General features: G+C 34.1%; 2 protein-coding genes across 2 annotated transcripts in view; one reads left to right on the top strand and one right to left on the bottom strand.

Annotated features, from left to right (window-relative positions):
- Positions 1–19,704, top strand: part of LOC126831230 (ankyrin repeat and MYND domain-containing protein 1) — a 33,478-nt gene that overhangs the window by 9,097 nt on the left and 4,677 nt on the right. Inside the window, exons 7-10 of the mRNA XM_050561913.2 lie at positions 123–288; positions 1,869–2,028; positions 4,636–4,790; positions 8,247–8,377. Coding sequence (XP_050417870.1) covers positions 123–288; positions 1,869–2,028; positions 4,636–4,790; positions 8,247–8,377 — 612 coding nt within the window. The remainder of the gene's footprint in view (positions 1–122; positions 289–1,868; positions 2,029–4,635; positions 4,791–8,246; positions 8,378–19,704) is intronic.
- LOC126831214 (exostosin-2) lies at positions 13,325–18,421 on the bottom strand. Its single transcript, XM_050561912.2, has one exon. The coding sequence runs from the start codon at positions 18,363–18,365 to the stop codon at positions 16,245–16,247; it is 2,121 nt and encodes a 706-aa protein (XP_050417869.1). The 5' UTR covers positions 18,366–18,421; the 3' UTR covers positions 13,325–16,244.

Raw genomic sequence — 19,704 nt, 5'->3', positions numbered from 1 at the left:
GGATAAAATAGCCAATTTCATTCAAAAATTATTTTTATCCCCCAATCCTGTAAATTTGGAGTCTTTTGATAAATTTTGAATATTTTTATTGTTGCATGTTTATTTTTTTGCACTTTCTATAGGATCGCAGGATTGCACACATGCCTTATCATGCACTAACACATGCGGAACGTGAAACATACAATGCACGACGTAAACTTTTAGGGCATGTTGGCGACATTATGCGTATTAAAGCTACTGAACGAGAAAAACAGAAAATGGAGGAGCAATTAAAAGGAGGGAGGAAAAGTAAGTCATTTTGAAATTTTGAAACATAATCAAAACTTAGTAAAATTAACAAAATCAAATCTTATTACAAAAAGGCAAGTTATATTAAAATCAACAAAATGAACTAAATCTAATATTATAAATTACAGAAAATTAAGTCTTGTTGTACATAAAATACATGTATTGTAGAATTAATAAATTTAAAGAAGCAATAACTAAATCCACCTCTTTGAGGTCTTTTTAGGGTCTTCAAATATTATATAAATTATTATTTAAACATCTATTCACATAGCAAGCCCCTAATTAACTCTAGAACATAGGACCGCTTAGATATTGAATGGATCAGAACACTAATGTCATTTAAACATACATTATGCAAGAGCTAAATCTGCCTATTGCAGGTATTTCTTTAGGCCTGAAATGTTATGTACTAAGCCGATGGATTGCGTTAGGTTTTTCTGACAGTGTGGTTCCAGGTGCCAATAGCGTTAATCAATCGTCAGGTCCACTATATGTACAGACGCTGTGCTGCTTTTATTGACACTCGCGGTGGACACACCTGATACTGATGTATAGACTGTGTACAGACTCTAAACCTTCTTGTAAAGTCTTGGAATTGTGATGAATTAATCACTAATGTGTCAGCATACTGTTCACAAAAAATTGCTTTGATCCATTTAATAAGTCGTTTTCTAGAATGATTTGATTTAAGTGCCTCTCTTATTTTGCAATCGTACTGACGCTTTTTTTGCTGTTTAGTATATAAACTATTAATTAGACATTAATTAACTTATCCAGACCATAATCATCTCTCAATGTCAACGCTAGCCTGCGATATTTACTGGATTAGGATCCCTTTTGCTGCTAAATTTCAATCATGATTTAATCATAAAATGGATAATCGAGACTGTTTTTTATCGTACCGACTTTAGTAATGATGATCGAGGCTAGGCCGAAAATTCAATCGCTAAAATCTTGATTCAGAGTGGATTAATTTGATTGAAATATTCAGCAAATACCCTTTACATTATCTATTTTTTAACTATTATAGTGAGAACTGCCAGCTCTTTATCTAATCTCCAATAATGTATCTTTAATAATTTAATGTTGAAATGCATAATCAAGACTTTGTTTATTACCATAGCAATCAATAGTACTTGACAATCAATATATATACTAATAATAGTAATAAAATTGTCAATTTTTATTCGCCCACATTTGCATGTGGATGTATATTGTCGTCGTCCCTGTCTGTTCACATTTTATTTGTTGACACTCCACAAGTCACAATTTTTGAAACTTGAAATATAGGTTTATATCCCAAATGTTCGTTCCTTTCGATATTGACATGTATTGGACGGTAACTTCCAGGATTATGGCCCCCGATTTTACAAAAAATCAGGTTTTTTTTTATCCTGTTCTCTGTATCTTGCTTGCAACCACTTGTTATCCAATTTTTGTGAAACTTAAAATCGCTTTTTTATAGCTTGTTCTCTGTCCATCTTTTCCAAAATGTGGGCATATCTTGCATGCCAGCTGCTGGTTAATAGTGGGAGCAGTTTTAAAAAATTTTTAATCATATGATTTAAATAATTATGCAGGTGCTGGCCCTAGTCCTGGATTTGTTTATACAGGGGCAGGGGCACCCTTACCTCCAGGGTCGAGAGGCAAAGGTAAAGGAGGTCAGGTGAAGTTTGATAATAGCACAGCAACAGATGGACCCACTGGGATAATATCTGATGGAGTACCACAAGTTATCAGGTACAATATATTTTGGGGTTCAGGATGTTCATTAATGTGGAAGGGGATCATGTGGCTAAGTGGGTAAGACGCTGGCTCGCTAGCCTGGAGGTCGGGTGTTCGATCCCTGCATTGGCCAAGAAAGTTCATCCAGATTTTCCGGCGTGGTCCCCCTTTGTCATTGGTGCAGGACGGAAGGCCTTACAAGGACAGCTGTTTAGTCCTTCGAATGGTACGAAAAACCGAGGCCCGTGTATACATTGGAATGCACGTAAAAGATCCCTTGGCAGTTGGAATTCAATATAAGAGTAGGCGGTAGTGCCGCTGCCCGGGCAAAATTTCCCTCATAGCACACTGTATGGGCGTATGCCCGTCTTCATTAGCCCAGTATAGGAGCAGAACAGTAGGACGATAAACCCCATTTCATTTCATTTCATTCATGTGGAAGGGACGATTGTACGTATACTTATTCTAACATAATTCACATGATCACTCTAATGGTGTCAGTCGATATAACACAAGAATTCTTAGTGACAAAGCATGTGCCAACTGAATGCGATACTATCTCGACCAGTCAATCTAAACTTTTAATTATGTCACAATCTCTGCTCACACCACATCCCATTCCCTTCAAATACAACCAGACTTCAACGAAAACAGTTTTTGATAATTTATTAGCATATCGTACACCTGCTCAATATTTTCCATATTTAATTAACATACCATACCAGAATTTAATGTTAGTAATATTCATGAATAAATGACTGTCTTTGTTTATTCGATAGATCTTGAAAGAGAAATGTGATAAGAATTGTTTGTGATGTTTAAACATCATTTATAAAAAGGTGTTTTACAATTGAATTACATTGTTGGCTTAATCACTTATCAAAAGGCATTGACTTTTCAAGTGTTGGTATTCTCGACAATAATGTAATAGGCCAATACTCACTTCTTTTGAAGAAGCCACGGTGGCTCAGTTAGTAAGATGCTGGCTCGCTAGCCTGGAGGTTTCGGGTTCGATCCCAATGTTGGCACACTGTATGGCGTTTGCCAGTCTTCATTAGCTCAGTCGAAGCAGATCAGTAGGACGTTAAACCATATTTCATTTCTGCTTCTTTTGAAAGGTAAAGCATTTTGTTGATCCCATGATAAATAAAATAACAGTCACAAGCGTAATCGCTATCAGCTGCAAATCAAGATAAGCACTCCAAATTCAGTTGCTCTCAGTTGCCGATTTGACCAACACAAGCACACTTACAACTAATTGTTAAAAGCAGTATTTGTTAATTTGCTCCCATGTGAAAAGTTGACATAAGTCCAGCTTTAAAGCCTGTTATCTTTGCAAGTCATGGGTTGAGATTGCACGAAAAAAAGAGGGTTCACTTGTGTATGCATTGGTGTGAACATAAAAGAACCCTTTGCGATTAGAAATCATATAAGAGTAGTGAAAATGGTGCTGTCCAAGTATAATTCTCCAACCTCACAATGCAGACGTAAGCATAGAAATAAAAATGACCATAATTTGTTTCAAAATGACTGAAGTATCGTGTTGAATAGACATTAAACCCCATTCATGTGTTACAATATGTTAGCTTGTCAATAATTGTTTTTAATATAAATTTGTAATTTCCTTTATGTGTCTAGAAAAAGAAGGAACAGATCACCAATAAGGTTTGAATGATAGTCTAGTACTTTATAGTGTAGCTATTAGTTTCTTATACACAGGCATACAGCTAAATAGAAGTTGTAAACATAATGATAGCTGTAGTTATATATAATGTTAAGTTGTAGTTCCACTTAAATTATACAGTAGTTTTAGTTCTATGTGACATAATTGTAGTTCTGTGTGATGTAATTGTAGTTCTATGTGACGTAATTGTAGTTATATTTATCACAAAGTTGTAGTTAAACATCATGTGGTTCGACATAATATTAAGGTGTGGTTCAACAATGTTAAATTGTAGTTTTACATAATGTTAAATTGTAGTAAACATAATGATAGCTGTAGTTATATATAATGTTAAGTTGTAGTTCCACTTAAATTATACAGTAGTTTTAGTTCTATGTGACATAATTGTAGTTCTGTGTGATGTAATTGTAGTTCTATGTGACGTAATTGTAGTTATATTTATCACGAAGTTGTAGTTAAACATCATGTGGTTCGACATAATATTAAGGTGTGGTTCAACAATGTTAAATTTTAGTTTTACATAATGTTAAATTGTAGTTTTACATAATGTTAAATTGTAGTTTTACATAATGTTAAATTTTAGTTTTACATAATGTTATTTTGTAATTATACATAACATTATGTTGTAGTTCTACATAGCATTAAGTTGTAGTTCTACATATCTTTGAGGTGTAATTCTACGTAATGTTAATTTATAAGTTACAATTTTTTTGTATTTAGGTTGAAGTTCTAAATAATATGAAGTTACAGTAATATTCACTCTCTTGGATATCGGTGTCTGACACACTAGTTGACACTGTAATGAATAAGTTGGTTAATTGTCGTTTTATTATGCCTTTTGAGACTTTAAATGGGGCTCTTAAATTTGCATTATTACATTAAGTTAGTATAACTCAGTAGGATGCTATATACATGTTTGATTTTATTTTATTTTGCAGAAAACCATTATTAAAATACTGTTATGAGTGTGGTAGATCTGTGGGTGTCAGACTGTCAGCATGTACACGATGTAAAGAGGTATTCTATTGTAGTAAGGCCTGTAAAATTAAGGCTTGGAATATTCGACATAAAGATGAATGTATAAGAATAGGAGGTGAGTTTCCTTTTCATTGAAATTTGAGATGCACTGAGGATGTATCGCAATTCTTTTTTGTTTTTTTTTTTTATCGCTTCAGTAAGTAACCTGTTACTTATGATTATCCATGTTACACATTATCCATAGGTACACAAACACTCTTAAATTGTTGAGGTCCTTATTTTGATCTGCATCAATATTGTTGTATAAAATACTTTTATTCAACATCAATTAAAAATATCAATTATTCACTTATCCTGTTGTTTTCTTGGTTGGTAAATATTGACCTAGTTTTAAATCGTGATACAAGTCATATAGTAACACACGAGTCGCAATATGTGTTGTAACGACTGCAGTGACAATATCCAGCACTAGTTAATATTTGTTAGACCTTTAGCCTCAAATCCTACCTGAAAAAAAGGTTGAACTTATATAGGCCCTTATCTGTAGTTAAATCCTGTTAATGTTATCAATAATTATTGATATTTTCCATAAAGGGAGATAACTCCTTTTACCATAAATGGATTTCCGAAATTCTGTATGTTTCCCTGTCCATTGTGTTTTCTGCATTTTGCTTTGAATGAAAATTTAACCAACAGCATATTCATTGCATAGAATGAAGGCATCGGGTGTTTTCGCCAATATTTAATTTTATGTCAACTTCACAATTATTAGTATAAATATAGCATTTACTTGACAATTATCACAATTTTCATCTGACCCTAAATCGAGTTAGTGCAGATTTTTTGCTTGGAATTCTCTGGATTTGTGTTCCTGGTGTTAAAAGTTTTCCAAAAATGTATAGTTTGTTTAATTGGGAGGACCATGTAGCGAAATTTTGTAAGCAAGCTAGAAATTTTGGCTGCAGGCCTACATGAAAAACGCTGATTTTTGTGTGACTGCAACCTCCGATCGGGACCTCTACTTTTTCTCCTAGACATTCTTCCAATTAGTCACATCATAAGAAGATATGAGGGTGATGGCACAAAACCACGGCTTTGCTGACAACACCTAAATATATGACTACTTTCAGTACTTATGGATGATCAGAAATAGGCTAAACCTTAACGATGACCAATCCGAATTTCTTGTCATATCATCAAAATCACAATCCAGTAAATTGTTTAAAGCAGATTCCATTCAGATCGGTGATTGCTCTATATCTCCCAAGAAGCAGGCTAAGAATCTTGACTATGTGACTAATGCACTGAATTTATGTCCCCAGTTCCCCAAATCAGTTGTATCATATGGAAAATGCTTCTTCAAATGAGAGCTATTCCGAGAATACTCTCTAATTTCAATACTGATGCCGTCCAAAGTGTTGTTAGAGCAGTGATGGGATTTTGCCCATATATTCCGGACTTGTCCGAATCTTTTTTCCAAACGCCCAAAATTTTCCGACCGGGAATATGCCCAATCGGAAATCAAGACATGGTGAATAATATTCAAAATTCTGAAATTAATATAGTTTACTGAGTGTATAACTACCACTCAACCAGATTATCGTCGATAATACGCTGGATTGATTAGGTAATTAAGTGATCAACGTATTTATCGTGTTATATGGTCTATAAACCTACCTTGATTAACTACTTAATCTGCCTTGATTGACTGACTTAATCCTTTGTCGGACAATTCATCAATCTAATCTTAAACAGAAGCCATTGTTTCCCCTTTGTCGGACTATTCATCAATCCATTATAATTTTAATCTTCGTGTTAACGTCGTGGTTTCTGCATTGTCAGACATTTTAATCGCATTGATGTGAGCCAACAATATGTATAAACTAGTCATAGAAGTCACATATTGTAAGAGTATATAACGCCCAGATCAATAGACAGTCATTATAATTTGTCTGTGATATCACTTCGGTGGAAGCGAGCGTTAAATAAAGCTATTTCACACACACATATATCCGAAAAATATTAGACATTTCTAGCACACAGTTACAGCACTCGTGACTCGGGAAACCTCAGCAGATTCCGCGTGAAATTATGAAATGAATACGTGACTAAATTCACGCTTCTAATGTCGAAGAAAAGATTATATTTTGATGGCATATTCTCGTATTTACGATCATATTTTGAATGGGGTTTATGTTTTTAAATAAAGAAAAAAGTAATCTAGGCAATGTTGACGAATATGTTGACGAATATGCTAGAGTAGAATGCGATTATTTAGCGGATGGTGTCATTCCTCGGGATATCATATTCTTACCCTCTGTACATAAGTCGTAACGGAGTATAAGACGTTTGCCGGACTTCTGCTGAAAAATGTAGCGACTTATGACCCGTAAATACGGTAATTTTGGAGGAATTTGAAACAGTACAGATCGGCAGCAGTCGGCACGCTTTCATTCTATCGTATTACGAATTTTGTAGGAATATTACTGACATAAATTTGAATACCGTACGGGAATTAAATATGAAAAATAACGAGGTGCACCTATTTTTATATTACGGACGAATTTGAATATTTTGTTTACACGTGACTTTTGTGTGTGGTCTAAAAACTGCCATCTTAATTAACGATAAGAGTTATGTCCCTTTATTTTTGATAAAAATGTCCGACAAGAAAAATTTTGAAATCCCATCACTGTGTTAGAGTATTGGTAACATAACATCCCATATGGACTATGCAAATTGCCTTCTACTAGGAGCACCAGAAATAGCTTTAAATACACTACAAATAGTGCAAAACAATGCGGCATGTCTCATAACTAGAACACGAAAAATTGATCAAATAATGTACAGAAAGAAACTCCATTGGCTTCCAGTTCAAGCAAGGGTTCAATTTAAAGTGCTTGTGAATGCGTTTAAATCAATTTATTCTGACACTGCACCCAAATATTTAAAAAAAAAACAAAAATAAAACTCTTCTGATTTCTATACTCCCCGGTGATCCAACCTTCATTCTTCAAGTGATGGTAGCATACTGAGGATTCAGAAATATAATAAGCATTCTGTTGAATATACTTGAAATGATCTTCCCAAAACCCTTCGTGAGTCCTCTTCCATCCAGAGCTTTAAGACTAACTTAAAAACATTTATTTCAAAAATGTTTTTTAGCTATATAAATCGAAAAATAATAATATCTGGTTGTATCAGAGATTATTTCACCTGATTGTACGAAAATCACTTACATAGCTTATGGACCCTTTTGATTTTGGTGCAACTTAATAAATATTTACTACACAAAAATGGTAGTAATATATGGCCCTTTTTCTGAAAATCTTGTTAATGCGATAGAGATTATTTAGAAACGTGAAGCTTAATCCTGAAATCTTTTAAAACTACAGACCTATTTCTAATTTAACCTTCTAATCAGAAGAAATTGAAAAACCTGTAGCTGTCCGTTTCTATAGCCATTTACAACAATTATGGCTCAAGCAACCTTTTCAGTCTGCCTACAAAATGGTTTGAGTCACATCTAAACATGCTGGTTTAAAATGTTGTGTTTTTATTCTAATTGTAGGTAAATCACGAAGTCCGAGTCCATCTAGAAAAGGTCGATTAGACAGTCCAACCCCAGCAACTACCCTGGATAAAGGACGTAAATGCACAGTTCATGAGTTAACCAAAGATAAACGATCATTACGAATTGTTGTAAGTATCATATTAATCATGGAACTAGCGTCATGGGTCTGATTCAGGACAATTTGGTTTCATGTTTGGCAGGGAGTATGTTAAAACTAAAAAGATGGGTTGCCAGGCAATGAAACATACCCCCACAGCAGCTAAGTTGTCTGTGCTGTCAACAAGGGTTGTCACATATTTTTTCTTTTGTCAGTAATGAAAACATATACAACACACTAAAATCTGATTACGAGGAACAACCCATTAAGTAATTATCAGAAATCAGAAAACACTGTGTATAAGTTTGTATTAACTTTAGCCTCTAACGCGTCCAAAAGATTTCTCAAGTGATAAAGGGCCATAACTCTGGCAGTAATTGTCGGAAATTGTGGAAAATCAATAGGATATAAAGTCATCGGATATTAACTTTGGCCTTTAGAGCATCCACAAGAGTTTTCAAAGTGATCAAGGGCTATAGCTCTGGCAGTAATTATCAAAATCAATAGACTTCTTCATCTCATGACTGTAGTGATCAAGGGTCATAACTCTGGCAGTAATTATCGGAAATTGACAATAATTAGGCTTCTTCGTCGCATTACCGTAAACATTGTGTATAAATGTAAAGTCAATCGGATATTAACTTTAGGCTCTAGAGCCACCACAAGATTTTTCAAAGTGATCAAGGGCCATAACTCTGTCATTAATTATTGGAAATTGTTGAAAATCAATAGGCTTCTTCGTCTTATGACCTTAAACACTGTGCATAAATTTAAGGCAATTGGATATTAAACATACATTTTGCAAGAGTTAAATCTGCCTATTTCAGGTCTTTCTTTAGCCCTGAAATGTTATCTAAATTATTAATTAGACATTAATTAACTTATCCAGACCATAATCAACTCTCGATAATCAACTGCGATATTTACTGGATTAGGATCCGATTTGCGGCTTAACTTTCATTCATGATTTAAACATGAAATGGATAATCAAGACTATGTTTTTTTATCGTACCGACTTTAGTAATGGTGATTGGGGCTAGGCCGAAAATTCAATCGCTAAATTCTTGGTTCAGAGTGGATCAATTCGACTGAAATTTTCAGCAAATTCCCTTTACATTATTTAGTTTTAAACTATTATAATGAGAACTATCAGCTCTTTATCCAATCTCCCATAATGTATCTTTAACTTTAACAATTGTGGATGCCGGACCGATGGACTGGGGTGACGGCAATATACGACCACATTTCAATATGGGTGTATAGAAAGAGAAAACAAAGGTATTAGGATAAGTTCTGGACGTCATCACTCAGTGTGAAGCTAAATTATTGAATCGTTAAAACTAAGTTTGTGGAAGTAGATTAACTAATGGATGGAATTTGGGTCTTGGGAGGTGGTTAAAAGGCAATGTTGGTGTCCATCAATATTAGACTATGTAATAGAACAGGTTAAACACATTACAAATATAATTTTAAGATAGACATTTTTGCTAAAAAAGATTTGCGGAATCCAGAAGAGGGAGCAAATTAAATAAAGGAAGGCAGTTATTGTGACTGACTGAAGTGAAGAATGATAATAGTTATATCTATAACACAGAAAATTTTCAGCTCCTGTGAAGACCAAGAATTATCATGGAAATATTTCATTTATGAACATGTTTGGATTAGAAATTGTCAATTTATCCAATAAAATTTTAAATAAACAACTGATTCAAATTAGATCATTGAAGAAAACTAGATTGTTATTAGTCAAAATTATAGCACTGTCTCTAATCAGATGATCGAGCTATTAGTTTGTTTGCCAATTGATAATACTGGTAGTCATTGGGTATGATGGTATTAGATATCATAGCTGTGGTGAAGTATTTATTGGCACCTGTTACCAGAGGATGATGATATCCTTTACTAAATCATCATTATCATCACCTTTCTTTTCTATATCTAATCATTTATTCCAGACTCCATTACTTAGTCCTCAATGTCAATAAGGTAGATACAATAATAATATTTGTTGTGTTTTAATCTAGTTAACAAAACAGTGAAAGTTAATCAATAAATCACAACTGCTACTAATAATATTTAATGATAAGTCTTTTTCACTAAAAAAACCTAATGAACTTATCAGTTTCCTATCGGTTTACTTACAAAACTTACAAGATTATAACTTTATTAGTGTCTTCACAATATTTAAAAAAGTGAGCAAGGGCAATAACTTGGGAAGTTATTATCAGAAATAGCAGAGTCCACCAGAACACACTGTGCCTGTTTGTCTATATAGTTGTCTATATTGTTATATCTAGGTGTTAAATTACATAAATAAATTCATATACGATATCCATTGATATCTTTAGCTGTGGTGTAACATGCATTTTGATAAGTGTGTCATTGAGTCCTATCCCAGACTTATAATTATATGATAAGAAGCAGACCTGTCTATCTGCTTTCCATCTGCTGGTGAAGATCTCCTGAAAGCAAGCACATTGTTGAAATAAAGATATACCATAGTCCATATGTCAGTCTCAAAACAACCTAGTTTGTGTTAAGTGGACATTAAACCCCATTGATCTCTCTCTGCCTCATTCAATTTGGAAAATTGCTGTACGGCAAGTTCATGTTGACTTCTAATTTAGATTATGATTGAGAAAAATTAGGCTGGCCGTCGGCATGAAAATATGTACTTTTGATTATATTTAATGTTGTCCTAGATCTGATAATCTTCTAACCATCTAACCTACAGTTCACACTAATACTCAAAGTGACATTACAAGTCAAGTGCCTTATTTTTTTAAACTGCAGTTTAAATTATACAGATATTTAATTTTATTCAATAACTATTATATAAGTGCATGTTTGTGATATAAAAAGAAATGAAATACTGTTTATTTTATTTCCAATCAGATTTGAAATCCAATTCCCTGTGCTACAGTCCTTATCGTATATTTATACTTGTGAAATACCATCCAGATCTGTTCAAAATTTGCTGTTGGCTGATTTTGTATTATTATTGACAGAAGGCATTGTTGCGAAGATTTGATTTCTGCTCGGCATTGTTGAGAAGATTTGATTTCTGCTCTCTCAATTCAGTCTATGAAACAAGCGGCTGCCAGGGAGGATACACCCAAATTTTGCAAGAGATGGATAGAGAACAAGCTAAAAATAAAAATTATTTTTTGTACAATCAGGGGTCATAATCCAGAAAGTTATGGTCTGAAATGCGCAAATATCAAAAGGGACTGCGATTTTTGGAATATAAAGATATATTTTAAGTTTAATCAAAATCGGTTAAAAATTGTGACCTCTAGAGGGTCCATGACCTTTGTATTACATACTACACAATTTGCGTACAAAGAGCGGCCATTTTGTCAGGCAGTTCCATTTTGATTTTCCCGAAATTCGAATTCGACCTTCATTATGGTGGAATGGTGATGTATCTAAACAGTTTTTAAAATCAGAAAAAAAATTGTGACCTCTAGAGAATCCACAAGCTAAAAATGCGATTTTTCGACTAATCAGAGCCATAATCCAGGAAGTTATGTTCGGATATGTGTGACTATCAAAAGGAACCAAGATCTTTATGATAAAAACATATATACTCTTCAAAAAAAAGTAAGAGATATTCAGAAACAATACAAAACTGCGGAAATGCACTACTGTTTGTATTAGAGGTAACCAGTGTATGTTAATAACAGACCAATTGCCTACACATGAAGATAAACAGTTCATATGGGCAACTTACCTGACGGCCCCATTTCACTTGCAAAGAGATACACTGTCAAAAGTGAAAATGGATGTTTTTGATTTTTGTCTTAATAATGAGTAATTGCTCCACCAATCCTCAGACATTCAGCAATTCGTTGTGGCATGCTCCTAATCAACCGTCCAATCACGATTTGGGGCAATCTGACCCACTCCTCTTGCAGTGCCACGGCCAATTCTTGCAGTGTTGTCGGTTGACATCGACGAACACGTCTCTCAATCAAATTAAACATAACACACTAAAGCAAAGATACGCTAAACAGTAAATCTTATGCAAGAACCGATAGGAATGCTAACATGGATAGATAAACCAGCACACGGCAGTTTTCATCGACCCTTCCTTGAAGTGTCAGATTTGACAATGAACCCCTCCCACATGTATGGCGCTATTGCGTGTCTGTTGGGGCGATAAGTTCTTCATCTGTGAACATACTCTCAAAGCATGTCAAGTGTCCATGACTATTTATCATATCACAACCTGCAAAGGTATTTGTGTTTTAATATCCCCTACCTTGATATACCATATTTTTTCACTATTTGCGTACAAGAGGCGGCCATTATGTCCGTCAGTTTTAGTTGATTCTCTTGAAATTCGAACTCAACCATCATTAGTGTATAACTGTGATATATTTACAGGTGTTTTTTTTTTAAATCAGATAAAAATTGTGACCTGTATAGGGACCACAAACAAAACGCGATTTTTCGTAACATCAAGGGCCATAATTCAGGAAGTTACGATTCGATATGCGCGAATTTCGAAAGGTACCAAGATCTTTGGGTTATAAACATGCATTTCAAGTTTCATCAAAATTGTGACCTAGGAGGTCCACAACCTTGATATACCAGATGTTTACACTATTTGCGTACAAGGGGCGGCCATTTTTTCCGAAATTCAACCATGGCATGCCAAGAAGTCGCTATACAGACCGTTTCATTGGCTTATCCATCACTTCAACCAAAACGCCAGTAATATAACAACTCTTCCAGATCCTAGTGTAGTAAAGACAAGTAAAATGAAATTTTGAAATATAAAAAAACAAAACGAAATAGGATCAGTGTTTTAATTAGATTGGCCCTATATCAGAAACTGGTGCTTTTTGTAACTAATACTCAGTACGATGTCTCAAATATAACTTCCTGCTCATACTCTAATACGCCAACTCAAGGTTGATGATTCATTTCTCTTAACATTTCATTTTCGCTAAAAAAAAAAACTAACACAAGGTTAAAAAATAAATAAGTTTATTTGGTATAAAAGATGGAAAGTGCAATATATTAAATGAAAAGCAACCATTTTAAGCTCCAGCAGCACAGGTTTACATATATTATAATCACATTTCCAATCTATCTCTTTGTCACCTCTTGTGCAAGGCTGTATTTAAGATTATTGATCCATAAAGGAATCAATGTTAAATAAAACAGTTTTATGAAATACTTCATTTTTGTTTTTACTTATTAATAGCCAGGCAATGAAATATACAACCACAGTTGCTAAGTCGTCTGCGCAGTCCACCAAGATTGTCACATCACATACATATTCTTTTGTAGGTATTGGGAGCATTCACAAAATACTAAAAACTTATCAAAATCAACAACCCATGAAGTAATTTGATTGGCTGTTACCGTACATGTAGCCCCTAGAGCATCCACAGGATTTGTTAAATTGATCGTGGGCAATAACTCTGACAGTAATTATCGCATGAACACAATAGGCTTCTTTGTCTCATGAACATAAACACTATAAATTTAAAATCAATCGAAGGATGATATTTGCCTCTAGATAATCAAAATTCAGCACTCTTCTTTCATAGAGTTATGCCCCTTTTTCAAAAAACTTTGGGGTTATGAAAGGACACACCCTAACAATATTCATTATTTCTAGTCCTTTTTATGAGTTATGCCCACTTTTCTGAAAGGCTTGTGAATGTGATAGAGGTGACAATTTTTTAAACGATTTTTTCCTAGTGTTTGAAAATGAAAGAGATTAGATTTCTTGAAGGCTGCTGTGTGGGCGTATTTCCAAGGTTTGCATGGCTATCTTTTATATTCGACTACATGTATATAATAATAATAAATGTGATAAAATTATTATTCCTGTATTTGGCACAAAATAATTTTATAAGATAATAGTGTAAATATAAAACACATTAATAAAAAAAATATATATCATACAACCAATTATAACCATTATTAAACATCTGGAATCTTGTTCCTCTGGTACCTGGCATTTGGTCTGGCACAATTGTTTACTATAGATATATTTAATATATGTCCAGAGCAAATACAAATGTGACAGCAATAACTTCAGTAGTGCCAGACATTTTGTCAGGTACATACATGTACAATTAAAATTATTATCTCCAGTTCTGCTAGTTAGTAGGCCTAAACTAAAAATGTCAGTACCCAGCAATGTCAAGTTGTGATATATTTTTGTTGCAGAGAATAAGATATATAGTACCTGTAATAAACTGATGTACATAAATAAGTTTTTTGAAAAGTAACTTCCTTGACTTGGGTAAAAATATAAATGTGTTGGTTTGATGTGTTTATTTGATTTGCAAAGTCATTACATGTACATTAATACATGTATCTATCTGTCTACATTATACATTTTGGGGTCTAAAATGGAAAGAGCCAGTGTTGAGATAAATATAATAATTGATTTTTGCCTTGAATTGTTAAACCCAAAAAGTAAACTAAAATTAGTAAACAAACCGACTTCCGCTTAATCTTACAAAACAAACATTTAATAGTAAGCTTACATTACTAATCAAAACAACATCAGATCTACCCAATTCAACAATTTATTTTAACCTAAACCAAAGAAATGTACATGTCTAGAAAATTCCAGTATACAGTGTACATTTACATTCCATTTATAAAAAAAATTATTAAAGATGTAAGCTTCCTAGTAATAGAAATAAATATTTTTTTTAGTGACTAGAATCCATGTGGGATGATTTGATTTCAGATAACAGTTACTACTGTGATAACAATACATATCCCAGCTAACATCTAGAGCAGTGATTATCAACTAATGTGCCACGGCACACGAGATCTTCGTACATGTAAGTGTGCCGCAAAATTTTTAACGGCACACTAAGAAAATGCAAAAAATTGTGTGATCCCAATTTAGAAATTACTGGTGTCTACTGACATTCATAGCTGTGTTTTACTTTATTTAGTTTGAGTCATTCTATATGTCTATTATTAGTCTGTGTCTACGGTGTATACTATGTATGACTTTATTTTTGCAAAATTCAAATATTTCATATATATTTAGCTAGGTCAGTAGGTGTTCCGCTATTTTTTCATGTTTTCCAAGTTGTGCCGTTTGCAAAAAAGGTTGAGAACCACTGATCTAGAGTCTAGATCATCCCAAAATATAGTTTTGTTGCATCAAACTGAGACATTGAACTTTTAAAGATGGGTGAATAAAGGTACCTTGAACATACAGGTAAGGTGGAAAAATCTGAGATACAATGTAACTTTTTATACATTGAATCAAAGGGACCATCAATGAAGAATCTAGAAGACCAGAAATGAAATGTTTATACTGATACATGTATGTGGACAATTCTGTTTGATCATTGGAGGATATTCTTTCGGTAATAAGATTGTGAATTGTGTCTAATTTTGTTTTTGGGTCAGTTTCTATTTAAGATAAAACACTCCCCCATTCATGGCTTTTCTTGTGGAATTACTGGGGTTCAGGTAGTCAATCATTGCGGAGGAGACGTGTATTTTTTGCTAATATTAAAAATAATCAAATCAATCAATCAGTAAAACATTCATATCAGTATGGTAATTATTTCAGATCTTTTTCCAACAATGCTTTCTAGTAATAACTAAAATAATATGTACACTTGTAACAATACATTATCCTGAAAACATTAATTGCAGCATACATGTACAGTATACAAACATAGTCTTTCAAGTTTCATTACATACATTTACAAATTACAACTGCAACCTAAGTTTCGTTATCCCGACAAATAATTGTCTACTCCAATTTTCTGTTCTGGTACTAATTTCACCCAGTGAATGTCTCTTGAGAAAATTAACACAAGTTAGTCCCTTTTAATACATTTGAATTGTGGCCTAGGCCTACATGTACCTGTTTTTTTTTATATAATGAAGTTACTTTATAAACTTCCAACATCATTAAATTTTTTGAGGATTCCTGGATAATTGTCTTTATAGAGTACAGGATCAGCACGAAATTCGATACTTTTTAACGGCATCGTGTCATAAATACTAGTAAATTTATTGATACACTCAGACCGTTCAACCATATGAGTTAAATCAGCTGATAGCATTTCGTTATTTACACACTGTGGGCACTTAAACTTCTTTCTCGGTGTAACTTTTATTGGTGCCTTGCCAGTCATGTTTGCCATTAAAAAATTCATAGCAATGTCTTCACAATTCATATGATCGTCCACCCACAGTTTCATATTTCCGGGCATCGAGTTCGTGTAAAGATAACTGAAATACTTGTGATAGAAGGCAGCACCGGTTAACACCATTGAAATCTCATTGGTCCATTCGGATTCATACTTCCATTTTTGGGTGCTGTTATCCCAGAGATGTAATCGTGACGGAAAGCCGACAAGACGATCTGGAAACTCGCGCCACACCTCATAACCAAATTCAACTTCGTCGTCTGTCAACATGATGATGTCATCATCCAACGCTAAAATACATTCAGTTTCGATTTCATCATACGGAACAAAACGATTACTAAGTTTGTTTTTCTTTGTTTGTATGACTTTGATCGGTTTACCGATGTACGGCCACGAAGACATAGGTGGTGCAGCTTTGTTCTGGTTATTCCATACAACAACAACTTTAGCCAAACTGGGAACTTTTGCTACTCGTTTAATAACTTGGAATAAAGATTCCAATCTGTCAAAAGTTAAAATAACGGCAGTAAAACCTTGAGATTTTGGAGGGGACAGTGGAAGGAATAATGGATTCTGGACCACATTTGATTTGGGAATATCATTCCAATATTCATAGGATTTTCCTGCATATGGAAAAACTCTGTCATTGATTATTTGTAATGTTGTTAGGGCGATAGCTTTCAATGAGCTGAAATATTTATCATAATAGTACTTGACTTGTTTCTGCATTTGTTGGATTCTTTCTGGACTATAAGTCTTGATAATTTTGATTATATCTGCTAAATCATCTTCTCGGACTTCCACTGCTGCTCTTGTCCAATCTAAAACTTCTGAGAACGGCATCACATATCCGTCAGCTACAACAACTGGAATACATCCAGCCTGCATTGCATCACTGAGAGCAGGCTGACCAAGCCTAGAGCCTCTCAATACCAGACAGAAAGTTGAGTTCTGTAACACATGAGGGTAATTGTAGATTTTAGAATTGTGGCACCTTTGTGTATAATTCCATGGTTTCTGATGATTAGGACAGGTATTTAATAAGAGAAATTGATCGTCTTCTTCATGAAGTTGCCTCAAAACTTGTAAATATTCTTGATGAAGGCCCAACTGTGAAGAGATCAACAGGTATTTTTTTGCATGATTGTTAGAGAAGACAGGCAGCTGAAGGCCGGATACAAGGGGGTTAAACATTGGTATAGAAACGTCAAAAATACGTCTATATGACAGCGAGGAGAAGCCAGAACCAGCAATGACTGCGCGACCAGTATCAACTTCTACAACACTGTGAAAATCAGGAGATGATCCAGCCACCATATTGAATAAAAGATGGTTTGATCCATCTTTCCACCACTCTAACGAGGCCAAAACTCGGCCAACATTTTTAAGGTTGAGATTATTTTGGTTCAACATATCGACAGAAGGTATAAAAAGACAAGCTGTGTTTGGATCAGATGTATAAAAATCACTGTCTGTTATCGCTTGTAATATTTCATCAAATTCTTTTGATCGTGAGAGTGTCAGTTCCTCTGAGTTTTCATCTTCAAAACTTTTGATTGGATAAACATAGACACTAATTTTCGTTTCATCGTTGTAACCACATTGATAAACTTCCAAACATGTGTGAAAAGTACAGGAAGTGTCCCTTGGTAGTGTTTTGATTTTCTGGGTTGTGTGAATTGTCACTATTTCATTTGTGTTGATCGACCTAGAAAATCGAAATTGGTCCTCTTCAAAATTACTTGGCGACCAAACAAACACCATTAACATCATCATACATATTATTATAACTGTTGTCAGCAGTAATAAGAAATAAATAGACTGAGATGAGGTCAAATGTCGTTTTCTTAATGCTTGCATCTTAATAAATTTACAATATTTCCGTCGTCAGCTCTAAGCAATTACTCCATTTTACTTAGAGGTTGTATCAAAATTGTGGAACGCGCATAATATGGCTGTTGCCCGAAACGAAATAACCATAAATAATTACTGTTTTATTTTTATATGAACTCCTTTGTCGAACTTGATTAACATTTATAACGGTCATTTTTTTCTTGTTCTCTCTGGTTGTTTCTAAAATGTCCAAAGAGATATTTCTATTGTCCAGCCCGTTTTTGTAATCTAGATTTTATATTATTATATGAAATTGCTTGACAACGGTAAACGGAGTGGACTGAATCATAATAATAAATGAAATGTTGTTGACGTTGATTTCTTTCATTGTAATTATAATGTAAATACCCAGTTAGCTGTAAACTGTCCTCCATGTTAGATAAATAAAACAGCTGGTATTGTAGTGGATTGCCAACAAATTGGGCAGCTAAATAACAGTTGTACATAAAGCGATCTAAAATAAATCTGACATACAATAGAATAGAACGGTATATTTTATTTTTAGTACTCAGTAACCATAATCAAGTTAATGGGAGATAATAAGGGTATAATGATTTGCCCAAACCACCAGGAGGCAGACCACCATTCAATTTCGCCATCTCGGTACCTATGACGTCTATACTAGTCCTAATAGTAACTTGTAAGTGCAGGGCGACTGCACCACAGAAAATTTACACAAAAACAAATACACGGACAGGACATCATACTCAGGAAAACACAAACATACAGACAATTAAAAAAAAAAGTGAATGGATCCGGGGGCTATAGCCGTAAGCGTCCACTGCGCTGTACAGTCCCGGTGTGATAGTTCGAGTTGACTCCTGGTGTGTGTTTTCTCCTGGGCACTTGCGCATGTCCGAAACTGATGTTTGCCTTAACAACGAAACTATATCTAGTTCCTGCGGTGCGAGTTGGTTCCTGGCCAGTACAAGGAAAAGTATATCATGTGCTTGATAGAGTTTTGTCATTAATAAACATACTTGTTATCGTGATTAGCTGTTGTTTTAGTGATGAGTAGTTACACGATCAACGGATCTAAGTTGATTGGCTTGAAATTGATACTTCTATCGTTCGTGATTTGTTGCCGTTGTTTTTTTGGTTTTTTTAGTGATTAGTCGTTCTTCACACGTATCATCAGTGGGAACCATACAAATTGATGATTGGCTTGAAATTATCAATTAATTCACCTCCAAAGGAAGATTAAGGCCTTTGATATTTCGTGGCTTCATTTATCACAAATATAAAAGTATGGAATTTCTTATTCCGATTTCTTTAACATAAATATATAAATTTATTATACCGTCCC

Source organism: Patella vulgata, chromosome 1 (genome assembly GCF_932274485.2).
Source record: "Patella vulgata chromosome 1, xgPatVulg1.2, whole genome shotgun sequence".
Lineage (NCBI taxonomy): Eukaryota > Metazoa > Mollusca > Gastropoda > Patellidae > Patella > Patella vulgata.
This window is presented reverse-complemented; position numbering and strand designations above follow the sequence as displayed.

Bases quoted from the DNA above. Each gene is read 5' to 3' on its own strand.
- LOC126831214 (XM_050561912.2), bottom strand. From the start codon at position 18,365: ATGCAAGCATTAAGAAAACGACATTTGACCTCATCTCAGTCTATTTAT.